This window comes from Lupinus angustifolius, chromosome LG11 (assembly GCF_001865875.1).
Source record: "Lupinus angustifolius cultivar Tanjil chromosome LG11, LupAngTanjil_v1.0, whole genome shotgun sequence".
NCBI classification, from domain to species: Eukaryota; Viridiplantae; Streptophyta; class Magnoliopsida; order Fabales; family Fabaceae; genus Lupinus; species Lupinus angustifolius.
In genome coordinates, this window is record NC_032019.1 from 34266173 (window position 1) to 34284196 (window position 18024).

General features: G+C 31.8%; 3 protein-coding genes across 3 annotated transcripts; 2 read left to right on the plus strand and 1 right to left on the minus strand.

Annotated features, from left to right (window-relative positions):
* LOC109360114 (WUSCHEL-related homeobox 3-like) lies at positions 3773 to 5111 on the plus strand. The gene is made up of 2 exons (XM_019604846.1): positions 3773 to 4286; positions 4820 to 5111. Exons 1-2 carry the CDS (start codon positions 3915 to 3917, stop codon positions 5063 to 5065), a joined length of 618 nt encoding a protein of 205 aa, XP_019460391.1. The 5' UTR covers positions 3773 to 3914; the 3' UTR covers positions 5066 to 5111.
* LOC109359040 (laccase-17-like) lies at positions 7434 to 10953 on the minus strand. Its single transcript, XM_019603549.1, has 6 exons — positions 10818 to 10953; positions 10561 to 10712; positions 10221 to 10465; positions 9597 to 9725; positions 8451 to 9425; positions 7434 to 7756 (listed from the first exon to the last, which is right to left on the minus strand). The coding sequence occupies exons 1-6, from the start codon at positions 10926 to 10928 to the stop codon at positions 7626 to 7628; spliced, it is 1743 nt and encodes a 580-aa protein (XP_019459094.1). The 5' UTR covers positions 10929 to 10953; the 3' UTR covers positions 7434 to 7625.
* Positions 12814 to 16200, plus strand: LOC109359284. Its single transcript, XM_019603894.1, has 5 exons — positions 12814 to 13479; positions 14742 to 14799; positions 14876 to 14993; positions 15091 to 15208; positions 15955 to 16200. The coding sequence occupies exons 1-5, from the start codon at positions 12850 to 12852 to the stop codon at positions 16006 to 16008; spliced, it is 978 nt and encodes a 325-aa protein (XP_019459439.1). The 5' UTR covers positions 12814 to 12849; the 3' UTR covers positions 16009 to 16200.

An 18024-nucleotide genomic window follows, 5' to 3' on the forward strand; every position in this document is an offset into this window, starting at 1 on the left:
TAAATGAATGTACAAGTAAATATCTTTCATTAACCCAAGTGGTTATTTATTATTTATGTTGGATTTAAATCAATCAATTATTAAATCTATCAACTATATTCTATTTATTTACAAAAAATAGTAACTTGATGAATGAATCGAACGTGCTAAATTTGTCGCAGATTTGAATGGATAATTGATTTATGAATAATTTTACTACATCTAAACTTAATCTTATAGAATGTATAAAAATTATAACATACTAAATGATCTAATGATTGGTGCAATTTTATTTAATTTTCCCGGTAAAATAAATGTGTATGTTGATTTTATAGATTGCCTATAAATTTCAACATAGTAGATGATCTAATGATAGATACTACGATACTTTATCAACTTTTGAGAGACAAAGAGTTTTGTATAACCATTCTACATTTCTAATGTGTTCATATTTAAAATTTAAAATCATAGAGATACACTTAATTATACAGCGTTACATACTTTGAATCAATCATTCTCAAAGTTCATCGAAGATTTAATAGCCCACGTTCTTGGTTTATTATGACATTTTTTCTGTTTGGTGAGAGATTTATTATAACTTTTTGAGATAATACTGTATAGCTTCAGTCAAGCTTTAATAGCAAAAGTTAATATTCAACCTACAAAAAATATTGACATTTCATAACATCAAGGTACAACCTCTGTAACAAGTAACGAAATGTGTAAACAATAACATGAAATATCATGTGATAAGTATATGCTTTTCTTTAGGCTGAGTTTGAGTTATATATATAAAGGAAGTTGTAACTCATAGAAAACAGATGTAAAATAAGCTGAGTACTAGCCTCTCACTTGGCGAGGTACGGGGAAGATAAATGTACATAGTCGTAAAAATACTTTTTCAATATTTAAATATGCGATCTCAAGTTCATTAAGCAACAATCGTATCATTTTACTTAGATAAAATAAGAAGATAACACCAAAACAACTTAGCACAAATAATTATATACAGTTAGTACATCGTCAACTATCGTTCACTTGTATTACTTATATTTGAACGTCAATAAATAATTAAATATAAATAATAAATAATATTCCATATCTTGATCATTCATTTTATAGTATAATTCAATGATTTGAATTATTAAGTAGATTTTAACTATTAGAATAAGTGGATCCACCCTAAAAAACTATTACTCCTTATGGTAGAAGATATGTGGTTGACTTCACTTCACTCCCCTCAGCAAGTTAGAAAGAGAAAGAGGAAATGCAATGGAAGAGAATTTGATGACATGAGTGAGGTAGAAAATGAAGGGTTGAGATGAAGAGGGAAAGTTGAGAGAGATGGGATGGGGATCTGCTATCCCCAATCATGTTCTTGGCCAATCATAATGAAGTAAAATTGATAAAGTTACGAATATTTTAATTTTTTTTAACTGACATGGTATAATAGAATTGGTCTAGGACAGAGTTTGGGACAGGATTTGAGACAACAGATTCTTGTCCAGAGATGAAAGAGACAAAGCATTGAACACTGGTACATGCTTTTATGGATTCTAATTCACTTCAATTGAAGTTGTCAGCAACAACTCAGGACAATGTCATGCATATGAATAGCCACAAGACCCCATTCTGTGACAATGAAAACACTTTCCATTTTGCCAACTCTCACATTTCCTACCTTTGTTCATTACAGTGTCTTCATCATGCCAATATTTGTTTGCCTTTATTAATTCACTTCAATTGCTCATGCTTACATCACTTCATTAATTTTCATACTTAACATCCATAAAATACATTTATGATATGAATTTGAATTTCTTTCTTTTGCTCTTTTTTCGACAAGAATACGCTGTCTCAAACTGTATTACAAATCATGTCCTACATTAATGATATTAAAGCAAAAACAGGAAAACATAATAATGAATATTTAATTTTTTAATTAGTGTCACATGTTTTCATTGGTACGAGATATTGTTTAGGACAACATATCTTTATCCATTTTCTCCCTCTAAGCGTACATTTGGTATAGATTGTGTTTTTAGTTTCAGTTTATAAACTGTGAGATTATAATCTATTAACATTATAATTTGTTTATGTTTGAGTACCTTAACTGAAAACTGAATATAAACTAATCTATTTTGTTTGGGTAATGTAGAAAGATTATTTTTTACACAGTAAATTACATAAAAGAGTGTGAGGTTATTTGTTTATGGTGTGATTATTTTGGTTATATTTTACACCATTTTTAATATTTACCATCACATGTATTTTTACAATAAAATTTTAAATTTTTAATATTGCATAACAAAGACTAAACAATATATTAAAATAAGATACAATATAAAAATCAATATCAACATTAAAAAATAACATGACACACAAATAAATAGAAGTTGTTAATCTTAAATTACACAATTTACAAAATAAATAATACACAAATGTCAAATTTATACAAAAGTTTTAATAAGTTATGGTGATGATGTGAAGAGTTAAGGTGTTTGGTGGAAGAGTAAAAAAGATAAAAGAAATAAAGTTATGATGTGGTAAAATGAGAAATGAAAAAATTGAAAAAAAAAACTAACAAAAAATAAGCCAACTCATAATTTTAGAGTTTGACTTTTTTTTTTTAAAAAGGTTGAGTTTATAATTTCATTTGATTACCAAACATACACAATTTATATTTTCAACTTATTTTTTAAAAAATAAGCATAATCTACAAAATTTAATCTATACCAAATATGGGCTAAAACCCAGCTTACAAATAGACAACTAAAGACTAATTTATTATTGAGATATAGAGATTATTGACTGAATTTTAATGATTAGTGATAATGTATAATAGATGATAAATTAAAGATGACATTGATAACCACTATATTATGTGATTAGCACATACTATGTGATAATCAATATATTATGCAGCGATGACCATAAAAATGGTGCTGAATAGTAAAGCTGGTCTTTCAATTCAATATATTTTTATTATATTTCATATTTGCATGACATGATCAAAACACTGATTATTAGGCAAGGTATTTTATTATATAAAATTATGCTTCAAACGGATGAGCCTAGTGCAAATAAATACCTAAAATAGTTGAGTTATAATGACAGGAATAATGTATATAAAAATTCATACCATTATTTGTTTGAAAGTGTTTTATCAGTTCATCATACAAATATCATATGTCATTACAATTAGAGGTACTTATATCAAGGGACAATGTGCCTTTTTGATAACAGGACCACAATCTGGTTCTGAATTAGACTTACTTTGAGAGTATCTGATTCATTCTGTTAAGAAAAGTTAATAATAAGGTCATCATGACTAGTACACCCCACACTCACTTTTCTTGATTCATTCATCTCATTACATATTCTCTTTTACTCTATCTCAGTTGTTCATTTATTTGGATATACAGCTTGTCACTTTTTACATTAATTTTATGATATTTTATTTACGACGAACCCACTATATATAATATGGTGGATTTGATACGTGATACATAAGATAAATGAGAGAATTATGTACATGTGCATAATTATTTATTTGAGTGCTTTTCTTCACTTTTTATATAATTTTATGAGATTTTCTTAATGATCAACCTACTACATAGTATGTTGTATGATGAATTCTATACATAATAAGTAAATTACAAATGAGAAAATTATGTAACTATATTATATATACATGTACATGGAGTGAAACCTCACTTGAATGCTCCCTCTAAAAGGAACATGAGCATGAGGCTAGTACTTTTTACCTATCCAATTCACCTTTTTGTGCCTTCTCAATCTCCTTCCTTTTTGTCTCTTCCTACTCCACTTCACTGTATCTTTCTCTATGTCCCTCTCTATTTATATACCCTTTTAACCCTCTTCATTGTCTCAATAACAATTCAAACCCTTAAGAGAGAAAAAAAGAGAGTAAAATGTCCCAAGCAGGTTCATCAAGATGGAGCCCTACCACTGAACAACTCATGATCTTGGAGGAACTATACAGGAGTGGAATTAGAACTCCTAGTGCTTCACAAATTCAGCAAATAACTACTCACCTTTCTTTCTATGGAAGAATAGAAGGAAAAAATGTGTTCTATTGGTTTCAGAATCACAAAGCTAGGGATAGACAAAAGCTAAGGAGAAAACTGAACATGCAACTTCAGCTACAGCAACAACTACAGATTCAGCAGCATTACCAATTCAATCATGATATCAGTGACCATTTTGTTGGTAACTTTGGTTTCCCTAATTGCTTTACTCCAAAAGAGTTTTCCCTTTTTAACTCAAGTAGCTTGCTTTTTCAGGTAATATAATATTCCTTTTACAATTTCCAACCATGCATCTAGCTAGTTATGTGTTTTTCTTCAGTTACTTGTGTCATTTTTCTAGTGATTCCTCTCAGTATTTTGATTCTTGGATGCATGGGATTTGTTAGCTCAATTAGCATCTAGGGCTGTTGTATATAGCAAGACTTGCATGCATGGTTTAATGAAGTAAACTTCAACAAGGGCTTCAATTTATTACATTTTATTGGAGTAACTTTAACAAGAGTTACAACAGTGCTAACTGAAGCAAGTTAATACTCTTAAATGTATATCCGCTTATCATATTTAAGAGCGTTTGCTGAACGTTGTTGATTTCCTTTTACCTATTATTTAACAGCGTTCTACACACGAATGTTATTGAATGTGCGTTGTTAAATGTGAATTCTGTCGTAACGTATTCATTAAACACATGTCCATGCAAGTCTTGCTTTGTCTTTATACATATTATGGAACTTGGGGGGAAAATGAAGTTTACTTTTTTTCTTTACTATGTTAATTTTTCACATTATCAGGGTGGAATTGCAAACACATTACAAAGGGACATGAATTTCAAATGGGGTGTGTATAATCCACAAAGTTTGGTGGAGAAGAAAGATATAACATTTTGCAACAATGGTTGGACATTAATGGATGCTAATAAACAACCATCATCATGTTGCACTAGACTTCTCAAGACTCTTGATCTCTTTCCACTCACAACTATCAGGACCAAAGAAGACTGCACCACTACACATCAACCATCTTCATGTGACATGTGATGTTAATTAATACCCTATTACTTAATAAAATTAACCTTTATCTTAACTTAATTAAGGAAATTGTTCCATATATAATATGCTTTCATGGATGAACAAAAATCTAGTATCTCATATCATGTCTTATACGTTGTTACACACTAATGAAAACAAATTTTGCTTCATTATCATTGACGAGAAATAGTATATGAGACGTGATTTGAGACATCAGATGTTTGTTCTCTTTGTAAGCCATGCTTGAATTTATACCAACTACGTACCAAGAGTACTTAGTCTTGCACGTAGGACATTTGGTTGCAACACATGTGAAATTAAGCATGATAAAAGTTTCAACATTTTATGGTACAATTCCTAGGGGTACTTTGTATGTCTTAGATTATTTTATCCAAGAACACCATATATAATGAATCTATCACTTATTTATGAATGTTTTCTGCAACCACGAGTTGTTATCTCTAGTACACTTTCATTAGTTTAGTTATCAAATAATGCATTGGTTAATATATGCTCAACTTATAAATATAAAGAACTTGTGAAACTGGTAAATTGTATTTATACTATATGGTCCCATCATCATATTATATATTTTAAAGTGTATTTAATGTGTACTATTGGTTGTCCTTTGTTCATCAATCTCAAGTAAATCATTTTTTTCTTATTTTTTTAACTTGCAACATTTTGAGTGAATGAAAAGGTAATTGCTGTTTCTTAATGCATTCAGCCCCATTATATGGAATTGAGATCTTTTATCCATTTTCCATATGTCTAACTCATTATCATCAATAAGATTTTGATAAATATATATCAAATAAATATCAAACTAATTATTAAATTAACAATATTATACAAGATAGTATTTAATTGGTTGAGAATAGATGAATATAATTATTTTGGTATAGATGATTCATATTTCATCATTGATACTCCATAACATATGCGGACACTTTTGAAGGTTAGAATACAAAATCTCATATTTTATATCATAAATATGAAAAGTGTCCCAAAAGTATTGAGTATGTGAGAAAGTAAGTGTCATCTCACCTAATTATTGTCATCAATGTTAATGTGACATGATAAATAAGTATTACATTGTATCAGTATTATAAAAACTGGTTAATGACATCCTGTTCAACTTAAGCCGATCCCAATATTAGTATGGTACAATAATTATATCGGATATGCAATTATAGCGATTAAAATTGGTTATATTGGCCGGTTTTTATTTAAAATTAATTTTTTAATGTAAATAAAAAAATTATTGGTTTTTTATTGATATTTCAACATTAATGTTAATATATTATACATGTATATCCAATTGTGCCGGTATACGGTTTAATTAGTAAACCACCAATTGAACTATTATACCATTACTCTAACCACTTTAGTGACCGGTATGGTATTAATAATACTATATTGTATTACTCTATGTATATTTGGAAGTGAACTATTTGGTAAGCACATGCATGTAGTGAATAATGACAGAGGTTGTAGTTGAAAATGGCATCAAAACTCAAAAGTTACTTGGTTGTAAGAAGATGAAGAAAATTATACCTCCACCATTTTGTGAAAAAGAATACTACAGTGATAGCTGTGAAAGTGAAGGGGGTTATATATACAATATTTAAGGTGGAAAACCTCCAAATAATGATAAGGGAAAACACACATGTAAGAAATTAACAATAAACGGTTTTCGCTAAATTGTTTGTGAGTTAAGTTTTGGAGAAAAATGTATAGAAAAGGAAAACTTCAAAGACATTTTACAATATATTTCATAACTCTCAAACCTTCACTTTCCCTTCATTAATACTATCCAATCTTATCTTTACATGCATATAAGCTAATTCTAATATTTGAATCCATGGTGTTCAAATTACAAGACAATCATTCTTATTATTGCATTATGAATCACTCTCCTGATGAAAGGTCCTCTATTTATAGCAAAACATTGCAAGCATTGCAATAAATGCTTGCTTCTTCACAATGTGCATTCCACTTCTATCTTTTAATGATCTTTAGTAGTTTCATCACCATAACTATATATTCATAATTCATTTTTAACATAGTAAAGACATGAATTCGTTTAAAAGAATATGCTGGAATTCTAAAAGCATTAACCCTTTAAAGCATGCATTTTCATGAAGCATTTTTTATTCTACAATGCATTCTTATGGCTTAAATTTTCAATCATTTTAAGCCTAATTACAACTCTATATTATCTTTCTTTCTTTTTTATAAATAAAATCCACATCTTTGATTTTTTGTTTGTCTTTTGATCCTTTTTGTTTCTTTGATTTTATGGTAAAATTTAGCAATTCTTTTATAAAAATTTGCAGCATATTATACTCAATCGAGTGTCTCTCAACATGGTACCTATAATAATAAAGAATTTTCATTCAAATGAAAGAATTACAATCTCACATATAGATTGTTATTATTGATGTATCTTGTATATTGTATAAATAATACATTTCTCACCATCAAAACAATTGCCCAATATTGAATTACAAAAAAGTAAGGTTATGATTGTTGAAAACAAAATGAAGCAATTTAATCTTTTAGTTTGTTAACATTTGGGAAGATCAGCTGGTGGTGGCAACAACTTCTGATTTGGGAGCTTTCCATCTAAGACAATCCATGCCATCCTCAAACCCCAGCTAGTGTGCACTTCCAAATGACAATGCATGAACCATACCCCTATACACATAATTAAACATCATTCAAAACATTTTTAAACTAATGTTAATTTTGATGTTGTTGGACTCGACCGTGACCGGGGAGTCTCGAACCACCGAAAACTTCTATTGTTATGAGACATAGAAAGAGTGAAGAGTCACAAGTAAGATAACATGTCTTGAACCAAAACCTTAAGGCAATGGTTTCATAAACGTTTTGCACTTATAAACTTTTTCACTCATCCTCTCGTGTTCAATGTGCGACTTTACACTTAAATAAACCCAACAATCTCTACTTTAAGTGTGGGTACTACAAACTTATGTTTAATGTGTGTGACTTCACACTTGAATAAACCCAACAATCTCCGCTCAAATGTGGATATCACACACTTATCGGTCCACTCCCTTTTAAGTCCATCATGTCTCAACCGAACCATCGGCTCTGATGCCACTTATTGGACCTAACTACGACTGAGGAGTTTCCAACCACAAGGGAATTCCATTGTTACGGGGCATGAGAATAATGAAGAGTCATAAGTGAGACACCATGTCTTGAACAAAACTTGAAGACAATGGTTTCATGGGTCTTTTCTACTTATAAACTCTTTCACTCATACCTTATATCTATTGTGAGATTTCACACTTGAATAAACCGATCTGATAAACTAACTATGTACTAAAGTTGCTAAGCATTATCATACATTGATCTCACTAACCTGGATTATCTGCAAGGAATCGAATTGCAACCCATCCACCAGATGGAACACCAATTGTGTTCCTTTCAACTGGATCAACAAGATTGAAGTTAGCAGGGTCCTTATTTGGATCAAAGTTACCAAAACCTTGGCCAACTACAAAGAAGTTAAAGCCATGCAAATGTAGAGGGTGACTTTCAGCACCAAGAATGCTAGTATCCTGCATGATAAGCTCCACACTTGTGTTGAATGGAAGAACCACGACTTTCGTTCCGTTGCTCACCATTGTGTTGTTTGGTGGGGTGCCAGTATAGTTGAATGGAACCAAGGGGCTAGTAGGGAAGTTAGAGGAATAAATTCCATTGGATTGACCAAAGAAATGTGATTGAAGAAGTGCAGTTGTTGGAAGTGTGAAAGATACATTATTCACTGATGCTGCAAACTTTGTTCCATTAGTAGGTCCTTGACAAGTTTGGTTTTTCTGGCAGGGACTTGTACCAAGGCTTACTGTGAAGAGAAAGTGTTTATCAACTGTTTGAGGAACATTAGCTGGAAACTCGGCACTTGCTAAACTACGTAGCTTGTTCACGAATTTTGTCGCGAAAGAAGTGTCATTGAGGGCCGGGAGAATAGGTTGGAAAAGTGGAAGATTTTTCGACGAAGCAGCTGAATTGTGAGTCCTAGATGGAACTTTATATTCCAGTATACCTGCAACAGTGGAGTTATCAAAAGTGCCTTGGCCAGTAACATATGGTCTAGCAGTCATTAAGAATGCGGCATTCGGATGGAGAGCTTTGGTCTTGAGAAGTACATTAGTGGTTTGGCCAGGGGCAATGAGGATGGTGTTAGTCAGAAAAGGTTTTACATAAACTGCGTCGGCTTCAACGACTTCGAGAGTGTGATTCGCAATGCTGAAGAATAGCTCATCATTGAGTGCAGCATTGATCAAACGCAGAAGGTAAGTTTTCCCAGGCTTCACTTTCAGCTTATATGTATCTGAAAAGCATGAAACCATTTTATATAATAAATGCATATTGATAGTACTTAAAATAGTAAATGCTTTCTTTATAGCTTCATTTGTAATGTAACAATTATTTGGTTCAATCATATAGGTACTGGTAAGTATTCATAAAACTAAGTTTTATATTGATTATTAGTATTTGGTACCTTTGGCAGAGCAATTATACAATGGTCCTGGAAGTCCATTAATTGTATAGGCATCAGAGACATTAGGTCCTCCACCAGTTTGCAGGGCTTGGGTTATGACTGCCTCAGTATCTGCATTCCACCACTCCCCTAAAAATTTTAATGTCCAAGTATGATTAGTTTTTGTCGATTATGTAGAAAACAAAAGTGCACGAAATGTCTTCGGTAGAAGACTTACTTTTATTCATCAACAATTCAAAAAGAAAAAACTGCTGAGTAACATAATGAACATTACATAATCGCTCCTATATGAATGATGAAATAATGCTAATAGTCATTTTGACCATTTATTACCTAATGAATAGACAACTTCTTAGTCACGTTAATCAATAGTTTATTTACTAACAATGTGTTAATCTAGTGGTGTAAGGTTTTGCGAGATCTTTAGGATGACCAAAAGGTCAAAGTTTCGATTCCTGTTGGTGACAGTTGTTGGGAGAGGCAGTCACACTCTCCGAAAGAGATTAGTTCCTTACCCAAAAGGGTGAAGAGATACCCTTGATAGTACAAAAAAAATCAAACAGTTTATTTATGCATATTAAGAAAAGGATAGACTAAGGTTCATCCCTTTAATAAATTCATTACCAAATATGATGGGGACTTCCTTATGAGGTTTTGCAAAAGGATATTGAGTAGTATGTTTGGGAAGAATGATGAGAGGACCATAGATAGTTGATCTTAACCAAGATATGTGAGCATGCCAAAAGAGTGTGCCTCTCTGACCCTTAATTGTGTAATTGTAAACATAACTTTGGCCTATTTGGATAGGGCATTGTGTCACATATGCTGGTCCATCAGCCCACCCTGATTGAAGTTGTCTAATGCCATGCCTGCATTAAAGATTCACAAGTTTATAACACAAATTAGTTTTATCCGAAATGCAAATTTTATCCGAAATGCGAAATTTTATCCAAAATGTTCTTACCAGTGAATGGAGATGTTGTTTTTCACATGGTTAACAACTTTGATAATAAGACGATCGCCTTCCCTAGCCACGATACGCGGCCCAGGAAACTGACCATTGACTGTTATCACGCTCTTCGTGTGGCATAATCGCGTCACATTTTGGTACCTTATCTGCATTAGTAAACCTCAATCCATTACATACAGAGTTAACATAATAGTAAAAAAAACCAAGGAAATGTAGCAATGAAAAGAGTGCTTAGTCTTTTAAGGAAGTACATCAAAATGGTAGTGTCTAGTTGTGCCTGCTAGTGCAAGCTCAAACATGCAAAAATCAATTATTGCCAAAAGGGCTAGGAGTTTAAGTGATGAAAGAAAAGAAACACCCATGTTTTATTCAGTGTGTGAAGATTTGTTTTGATGAAATTGGACAAAATGGTGCATTATATATAGAAGAGTGAAATGATGTTGTTGTTTGATTAGGTGATGCAACATTATCTTATTGAAAGAGAAGCTGAGTTAAACATATTGATGTATTGTAACTAGAAGAGTTGTTAGAACAACTTAAGAGTGGTGTCAAAGACATTCAAGTTTGTTTGACCTGCTTCTTGTATAAGTCAAAGTCCTTAACTAAATTTTATTGTTCTAATCTGATTCATAGTTTGTTTGAAACATTGTTGTGTTTGGAACATGACAACATCTGAAAGGAACATCTTATTGGTTAGAAGTAACTCTCTCAACCATTGTACTTGTTACCAAAGTAAGCTTCTATCTTGTAATACATTACTTCAGAGTAGGTGTCTTGTTTTTATTTTATTTTTTATATTGTATCATGGAGATATCCAATGATGTGTTATGCATGAAGAAATAAGTGATTAAGTTAATGGATGGGAATCACTTCTCAAACGGTGTCTCATTCTCTGTCCCAAACTAATCATACATTGACACGTGGATAAAAGAAAATTTTTAAAAGCAAAAAGTAATAAAATTGAGCACTCTAATTGACTTGAGAAATAGAGTGAGACACCGTTTGAGACAAGTAATCTCTATCATAAGTTAATGACACATACCACATTTTTTCTGCTTTTCATCACTTAAAATATACAAATTGTGTGTAGTCATGTTTGATTTGTATGCAAACTTCTAGTGCCCATTATAACACAAGGACGTTAGGGAAATTTTCTCTACTCTCTTTTTTGAATCATTCTTCAGCTATTGGTAGGTGAAGAGTTTCATTAATTAGAGATGGATACAATTGCATAAATATGTTCTATATTTAGAATTTCATAGGAACCATTATATCTTCATTATACTTTATGAATTTTATCTACATATTTAATATGTGTATTCCAAATGTATTAATATTCTACATTTTTAAGAATATACATATCACCATATTGAATATGTATTATATCCCATACTCATCAAGTGCTTCATGGTGAAGTTATTCCACACTAATATGCATTATACTCTATATTGATAGGATTGATATTCACTTTTACATACCATCATATTGTTATGAGTGGAACATCTATGCACTAGCGTGGTAAATACTTATATACATTTTACTATTCATTTACATTACTTTTATTTAAGATAGTTAAAAATAAATAATAAATGATATAATGATAGCTTGAAAAACTCTTACGCGATTAATTAATACAACTTTTTCTTATAACTTATTGAGATAAATTTCTAGTGAAACTAGTTGCAACTTGCCAACACTTATTTTGGATGTAGGAGATTATTATGTTTAGGTTACTACTATTATTTCCAATTGAGTACAAGGAATACAACAGGTAAAATTATTTCACATCTCAGAACTTCAATGATGTAATTCTCTTATTGGATATCCAATTTTTACTGGGAGAAATAAATCATACATTTTAAGTTAACTAAAAGAAAATAAAATATCTTGTAAGTAATAATATAAATTATCTCATTAAAATTTTAATATATTTTTTTTGTTTTAGATTTTTTTATAAAAAATGGTTAAATATGATACATGAGGAGATATTTTATTATCATTATTTATTGAGAATAAAGTATTTCTTTGTATGAGATAATTTACATCTTTAAATTCATTCGGTGTTTGATATGTGTCTTATTTTCCTTTATTCAACAAGTTTTCATTTTAAAATATATTATAAAGATATATGTCAAATACCTAATAAATTTAATGAGATAAATTATTTAATGGTATTTGGAGAAATTTTATTCTCTTAATTATTTACCAAAATAAAGGATTTTTTTCTTCAAATAATTACTCTACGACGTCGTTTACTTGTGTTTAGAACAAGTTCTATTCAAAATGCGATTCCCTCGTTTTCCTTTCACACTAACAAAATCTGAATCTCAAATCTTCAATCACTCAAATTTCGGAATTCAAAACCCTAACTCTCTCACAATGTCTTACCCCGTCGTCGACGACAAGGACCTCGACGACGCCGCTTTATGGGCGGTTATCGACTCCGCCACCGCCTCTCATTCCTCATCCAAGTGCACCACCAAAACCCTCGCCATCAAGTACCAATCCTCTTCTCCCGTCTCAAACCCCTCCCCTCCGCCGCCGAAATTCCGATCATACTCCGGCGACGGCGGCGAAGTGGTGCACGAACCATTTGTATACCGGCCGCCGAGGAAGGTGGCCAGGACTAACTCTTTTTCGGCATCCGGTGAAATCAGTCCTCTTGCACTGGTCAGGAACGTGCAGAGAACACCGCCGGCTCCGGCTAAGGTTTATTCTTCGCCGGAGGCGTACTTGTCGCCGGAGATTGGAAAGTTTGGTGGTCATGAGCTGAGTAGTTACATGACGGAGGTATCGCCGCAATGTTTTGGGAGGAATGAAGAGGAGAATGAGAGTGGTAGTATGCGTCATGGCTTATCTGGAAGGTTTCCTTCGGTTTCGTTGTTCAAGGAATACCAGAATGCAGCTATGGCGGTAACTTAATTGTTATAGTTAATTCCTTACTCTGTTCAGTTTTTTTTACTTGAATATGCTATTTGCTGGAACTGTGATGAAAGCAAAGATTTGAATCATGGAACTATGATTATATATTGAGTTTTAAATTGCGGTCCATAACAACAATGGTAGCCGCATTTCCCCAGCATTTATTCATTATTACCATAAATCAACTTAACCTCAATCACAATTTAAATCCACATCCGGATAGTCCCTTGCCTCCCCGTATGTGCTTGCTTGATCTTATAGATAGACAGTCGTAAGCCCGAATAAAATGTGAAGATTGTTTAGGTAGCTGGTAGACAACATAAAACTTTATCGAATGATATGATATGGATTCATATATTCGTCTGCATTTGTCCATGATTCCAATGAACTTACTTGATCCATATCATAAATATTTGACAAAGTTTTACTCTGGATATTGACTCCCTAACTTAACCTTTCCCTTTTATCCGGGATTAGGACCTACCGGGCGACTATGTATAATCTCAAACTTACATAAGCTGATAGGCAGTCTTTTATTTATTCTTACTAAATAAAAATAATAGAACATTATGACGTCTTTCGATACATGTAACCGACCAACCTAAGGGGATTAAAACTTGATTGTTGTTATCATGAACCAACTTGACTGCTACTAATCCAACTAATTACATTATTAGTTAGAGTGTAACTATTTCCTTAAAATTGCATCCGGCTTAATTGGCTGGTCATATTACAGTGAGCTGAGATGTTAAGCAATTGAATCTTAAGGGAGACACCAGTTAAATAAGGCCAACACCTTGTTGATACCTTTTTGTACTTATATTCAACCACACCATTCAATTACAGTTGATCTTTTGTATTTGTGTTAAATGTCAATTGGATATTTACTATAATTAGGTCCTAATACCTATGGTCAAGTGTCTAACATGGAACTTGATTCCTTGTAACCAGAGGTATACGAGCAGACAAGTTTGGATTTTAGTGTTGAACAATTTTGATACGCTAGAACCTCTGGACATAAATTCCACAGAATTTATGCAATTCCCTGAAGATACTAGAGTAGAGTTCTTATGGTGGCATTTTTCAAAACATGTTTTTAGATAAATTTTGATTGTATATATCTTTCAATTATTTTTTGAATTTTTCCATACCAACATATATGTATTGTGTTGTATTCATTTTAAGTATCCCTATCCCTGCTTCCTAGCTTAGGATTCACTAATCAATCCTTTGTTGTGCCCTTCAATTAACAGATATTGGAGAAATCTGATTATACTTTAATTTCAGGCAATCCTTTCATTAAAAAGTCAGGTAAACCAAGCTTGTCTTCTCTTATATGTGAAAATGATATAGTAGTTGAAAGATGGAGTATGTGTTCTTTTTATAGGTTGGAGAAAGATATCCTGTTTCTTCAATATCTCTTATGAAATCAGAGACAAGAATATTGAGTTTGACGACAATCGCAATGTTCAGCGTGCTGAGTTTGTGATTCGTGCATACATGCAGTATGTTTCCTGTGTATTAGCTTCAATTAATTTCCCCTTCAAATGATATCTACTTTAAATTTTACCACTTTTTAAATTGTTTTTTTGTCTTAATCAGGGGTGGCAGGTTCTCAGATGGATGGGGCTCTTGTGAGCGTCGCGAGAAAAGATTTCAGAAACCAAATCATGATATTCCAAGCACAGCAGAGACTAGAGCCAAAAACAAAGCTTGTCAGGTATGCCATCTTTTGTCATGTTGAATTTTTCTGAATTATATTTTCAAACATTTAGCACAAGGTAAGGTTGCTTGTCTTGTGTGTTTAAATATTGGAAACAATTTTTTATTTACGATAGTAAGGCTGCGTACATCTACCCTCTCCAAACTCCATTAGGTGGGAGCCTCGTGCATTAGGCCGCCGTTTTTATGTTTTCAAACATTTGGTGTGAATTTCTGTTTCATTTAGCTGCTTGCTCCCAACTTGAGGATCGGTAGCTTCCACAGTCTTGTATTTCGGATAGCTATAGAACTGTGGAGTCTGCCAATAATAATAACATATGCTAATAGGTAGAGTTTGTCGTGAAGAGAAAAATGTGTTCTATTCATACTTTTTAGTGGGGGGTTATGCTTAATCTAACTTCATACTCATGGCTATCTTTGGCTCAGTTGAAAGGATTCATGCCAATCTTGGATCAGCACAAATGTGCTGAATCACTATCATTCCACAACCAATTTTTTTGTGCACGTCACTTCTAGATTATTATGTTTTATGAAGATGGACCAAGTAACACAACACAGTGATCCCTGATCTTTAGTTCCTGCTTTTCTTAGTGTTTACCTTTACAGAAATTTATGCAAGTTTTGATTAGTTAATAGGGCTTTCACTGGCACTTAGACCACTATTACAGTATTCTGGGATGAATAGCTAAGATATTGTTCAACATAAATGTTCATTTATGCAACTCATTGTTCCTACTTTTACAGGACTTGCTTGGAATTGGAGAATACCGACCTGGTGCAACAAGTCAAGTTCGATGATGTTTTATAGACTACTAGAGAACTCATACACTGTTAGTGTATAACATTTTTTCTCTCAAACTATTATAACGATTTAACGTGCCCTAAAATTTGCTTGAGGGTTAAAATGAACTGAACAAAAGTTGTAAAATAATGTATCTAATTTTTTGGATAGTAGTAAATCCTTAAATAGTAAAATTTCAGCTACACAAAGGATTCTTATTGTAGTTACAAAGTATGGTTTTTGTGCAAATTGGTTTGGACACTATTTACGCGTCTCTTATTTTAATTTAGAGTAAACATACTCTGCAAATGTAAGAAAGGTATGATTTGAATTATAAATCCCATGGTATAAATAATCGAGTTTGGTTAGTGAAGGGCACAATATCATAGTAACTCAAAAAAATTATGGGTTATATAAACATACATGAATGGTTAGAATTAAAAATTAGTTAATAATCACATCATAACTTAAATTATATGCATTTATGTTAAATTTTGATCATTCAAAAACAATCCAATAATTTATATTAATGTTTTCATTTATCATAATAACAATTATTTTTATCTGTATCAGTTTTTCGGTATATGATATAATCAAATATTTTAGATGTCCATTATCCAACTAAGATGCTGTATTTTGTGTTAAATATTTCGTTCATTTAGCTAAGATGTCCTTTGTACATTTACATGTGACTTAACACATGCCATAGAAAAGCCAACCTATGTCCTTAAGGGATTGCAATAGTGGGAATAGCCCGATGGGTTCTTTTCACCCTTCCCTCATGGTACTACTTCACTATTGGTCACCCAGGAGTATTTAGTCTTGCAAGATGGTCCTTGCTGATTCACACGGGATTCCACGTGCCCCATGCTACTCGGATCAGAGCGTAAGCTAGTGATGCTTTGAGGTCAAAAAGTTAGTTTAAGGTTATAAATACCAATTGTAAAGTGAAATTTTGAGACATCAAATCAAACATAAGTATTTTTTTTTAGTTTCTTACGTCTATCATCGCACTGGAGACAATCATGTCCGAGCCGGAAACATCCACAGGTATAGGGGGCTAACTCTTCCGCGGGCAAATTTAGGAGTTGACTCACTTTCTCACAACATGTCCTTTGTGTAGTGGTTTAGGAATCTGATAATCAAGAGATAAAGTCTGTTTTATCTCTAACAAATAGTTTGGACCTTCATTTGTTAATTTTAGGGAATTGATTAAATAGGAAAAAATAAAATCTTAAGTGAAGTGAGTCACTAATTTCCATTAATTCAAATATTTGCAAATTAATGGCAAATTATTTAAATACTAGTTAAAAGTCTAATAAGCACGTTTAATATTGTAACAACTAATAAAGTCGGGGTGTTGGTTCAAGTGATATATGTTTGATTCCCCTTAAGCAAAATTTTAAGTTCGAGTCTCAGATCCAGTATGATGATACATATGGAAAACCAAAAAACTAATAAAGTCCATGTAAACTAACTTCTTCAAACTAGAGTAGTTATTTTAAGTAGAAATTATATGATCTCATTTTAACACTATCTACTTATCTTTTAGGTTATGATAGTATAACCAATTAATACACATTTAAACAACACATTTGATTAATACTTTATTTTTATACTTTGAAGTTTTTTGAATAAATTATTAACTCAAATTATTGTCAATTAAAAATTATAAATATAGTGATTTTAAATTTCATTACTCATTTTTAACATGGTTTAGAATATTTTTCTTTATCCAAACATGATTTTGAGAAGTATTTTTAATGTCTATTATAATTTATCAACAAGAGAAATTGTTGTTGTAATATTACCCCAAATAACTTTAAATCACTTTGTAAAGTAAAAATGCTTTACAAATTTATAACCAAATATAAAATACTTTCTAAGTGTAATTAAATCGTTTTTTGGATAACATTGTTAGAAAGTGGCCTTTTCTACTACCGGAAACAAATTGCCCCTAATTTATATCTATCCTCAAAGGTTTAATAAGGAAGAGAAATATATGTATATATTAAGGTATAAGAGTTTTTTAT

Bases quoted from the DNA above. Each gene is read 5' to 3' on its own strand.
- LOC109360114 (XM_019604846.1), top strand. From the start codon at position 3,915: ATGTCCCAAGCAGGTTCATCAAGATGGAGCCCTACCACTGAACAACTC. The intron at 4,287-4,819 runs GTAATATAATAT...TCACATTATCAG, and splicing joins CAAGTAGCTTGCTTTTTCAG to GGTGGAATTGCAAACACATT.
- LOC109359040 (XM_019603549.1), bottom strand. From the start codon at position 10,928: ATGGGTGTTTCTTTTCTTTCATCACTTAAACTCCTAGCCCTTTTGGCA. The intron at 9,426-9,596 runs GTACCAAATACT...CATGCTTTTCAG, and splicing joins GTATAATTGCTCTGCCAAAG to ATACATATAAGCTGAAAGTG. The intron at 7,757-8,450 runs GTTAGTGAGATC...TTATGTGTATAG, and splicing joins ATTCCTTGCAGATAATCCAG to GGGTATGGTTCATGCATTGT.
- LOC109359284 (XM_019603894.1), top strand. From the start codon at position 12,850: ATGCGATTCCCTCGTTTTCCTTTCACACTAACAAAATCTGAATCTCAA. The intron at 13,480-14,741 runs GTAACTTAATTG...TTCAATTAACAG, and splicing joins ACCAGAATGCAGCTATGGCG to ATATTGGAGAAATCTGATTA. The intron at 14,800-14,875 runs GTAAACCAAGCT...TTCTTTTTATAG, and splicing joins TCCTTTCATTAAAAAGTCAG to GTTGGAGAAAGATATCCTGT.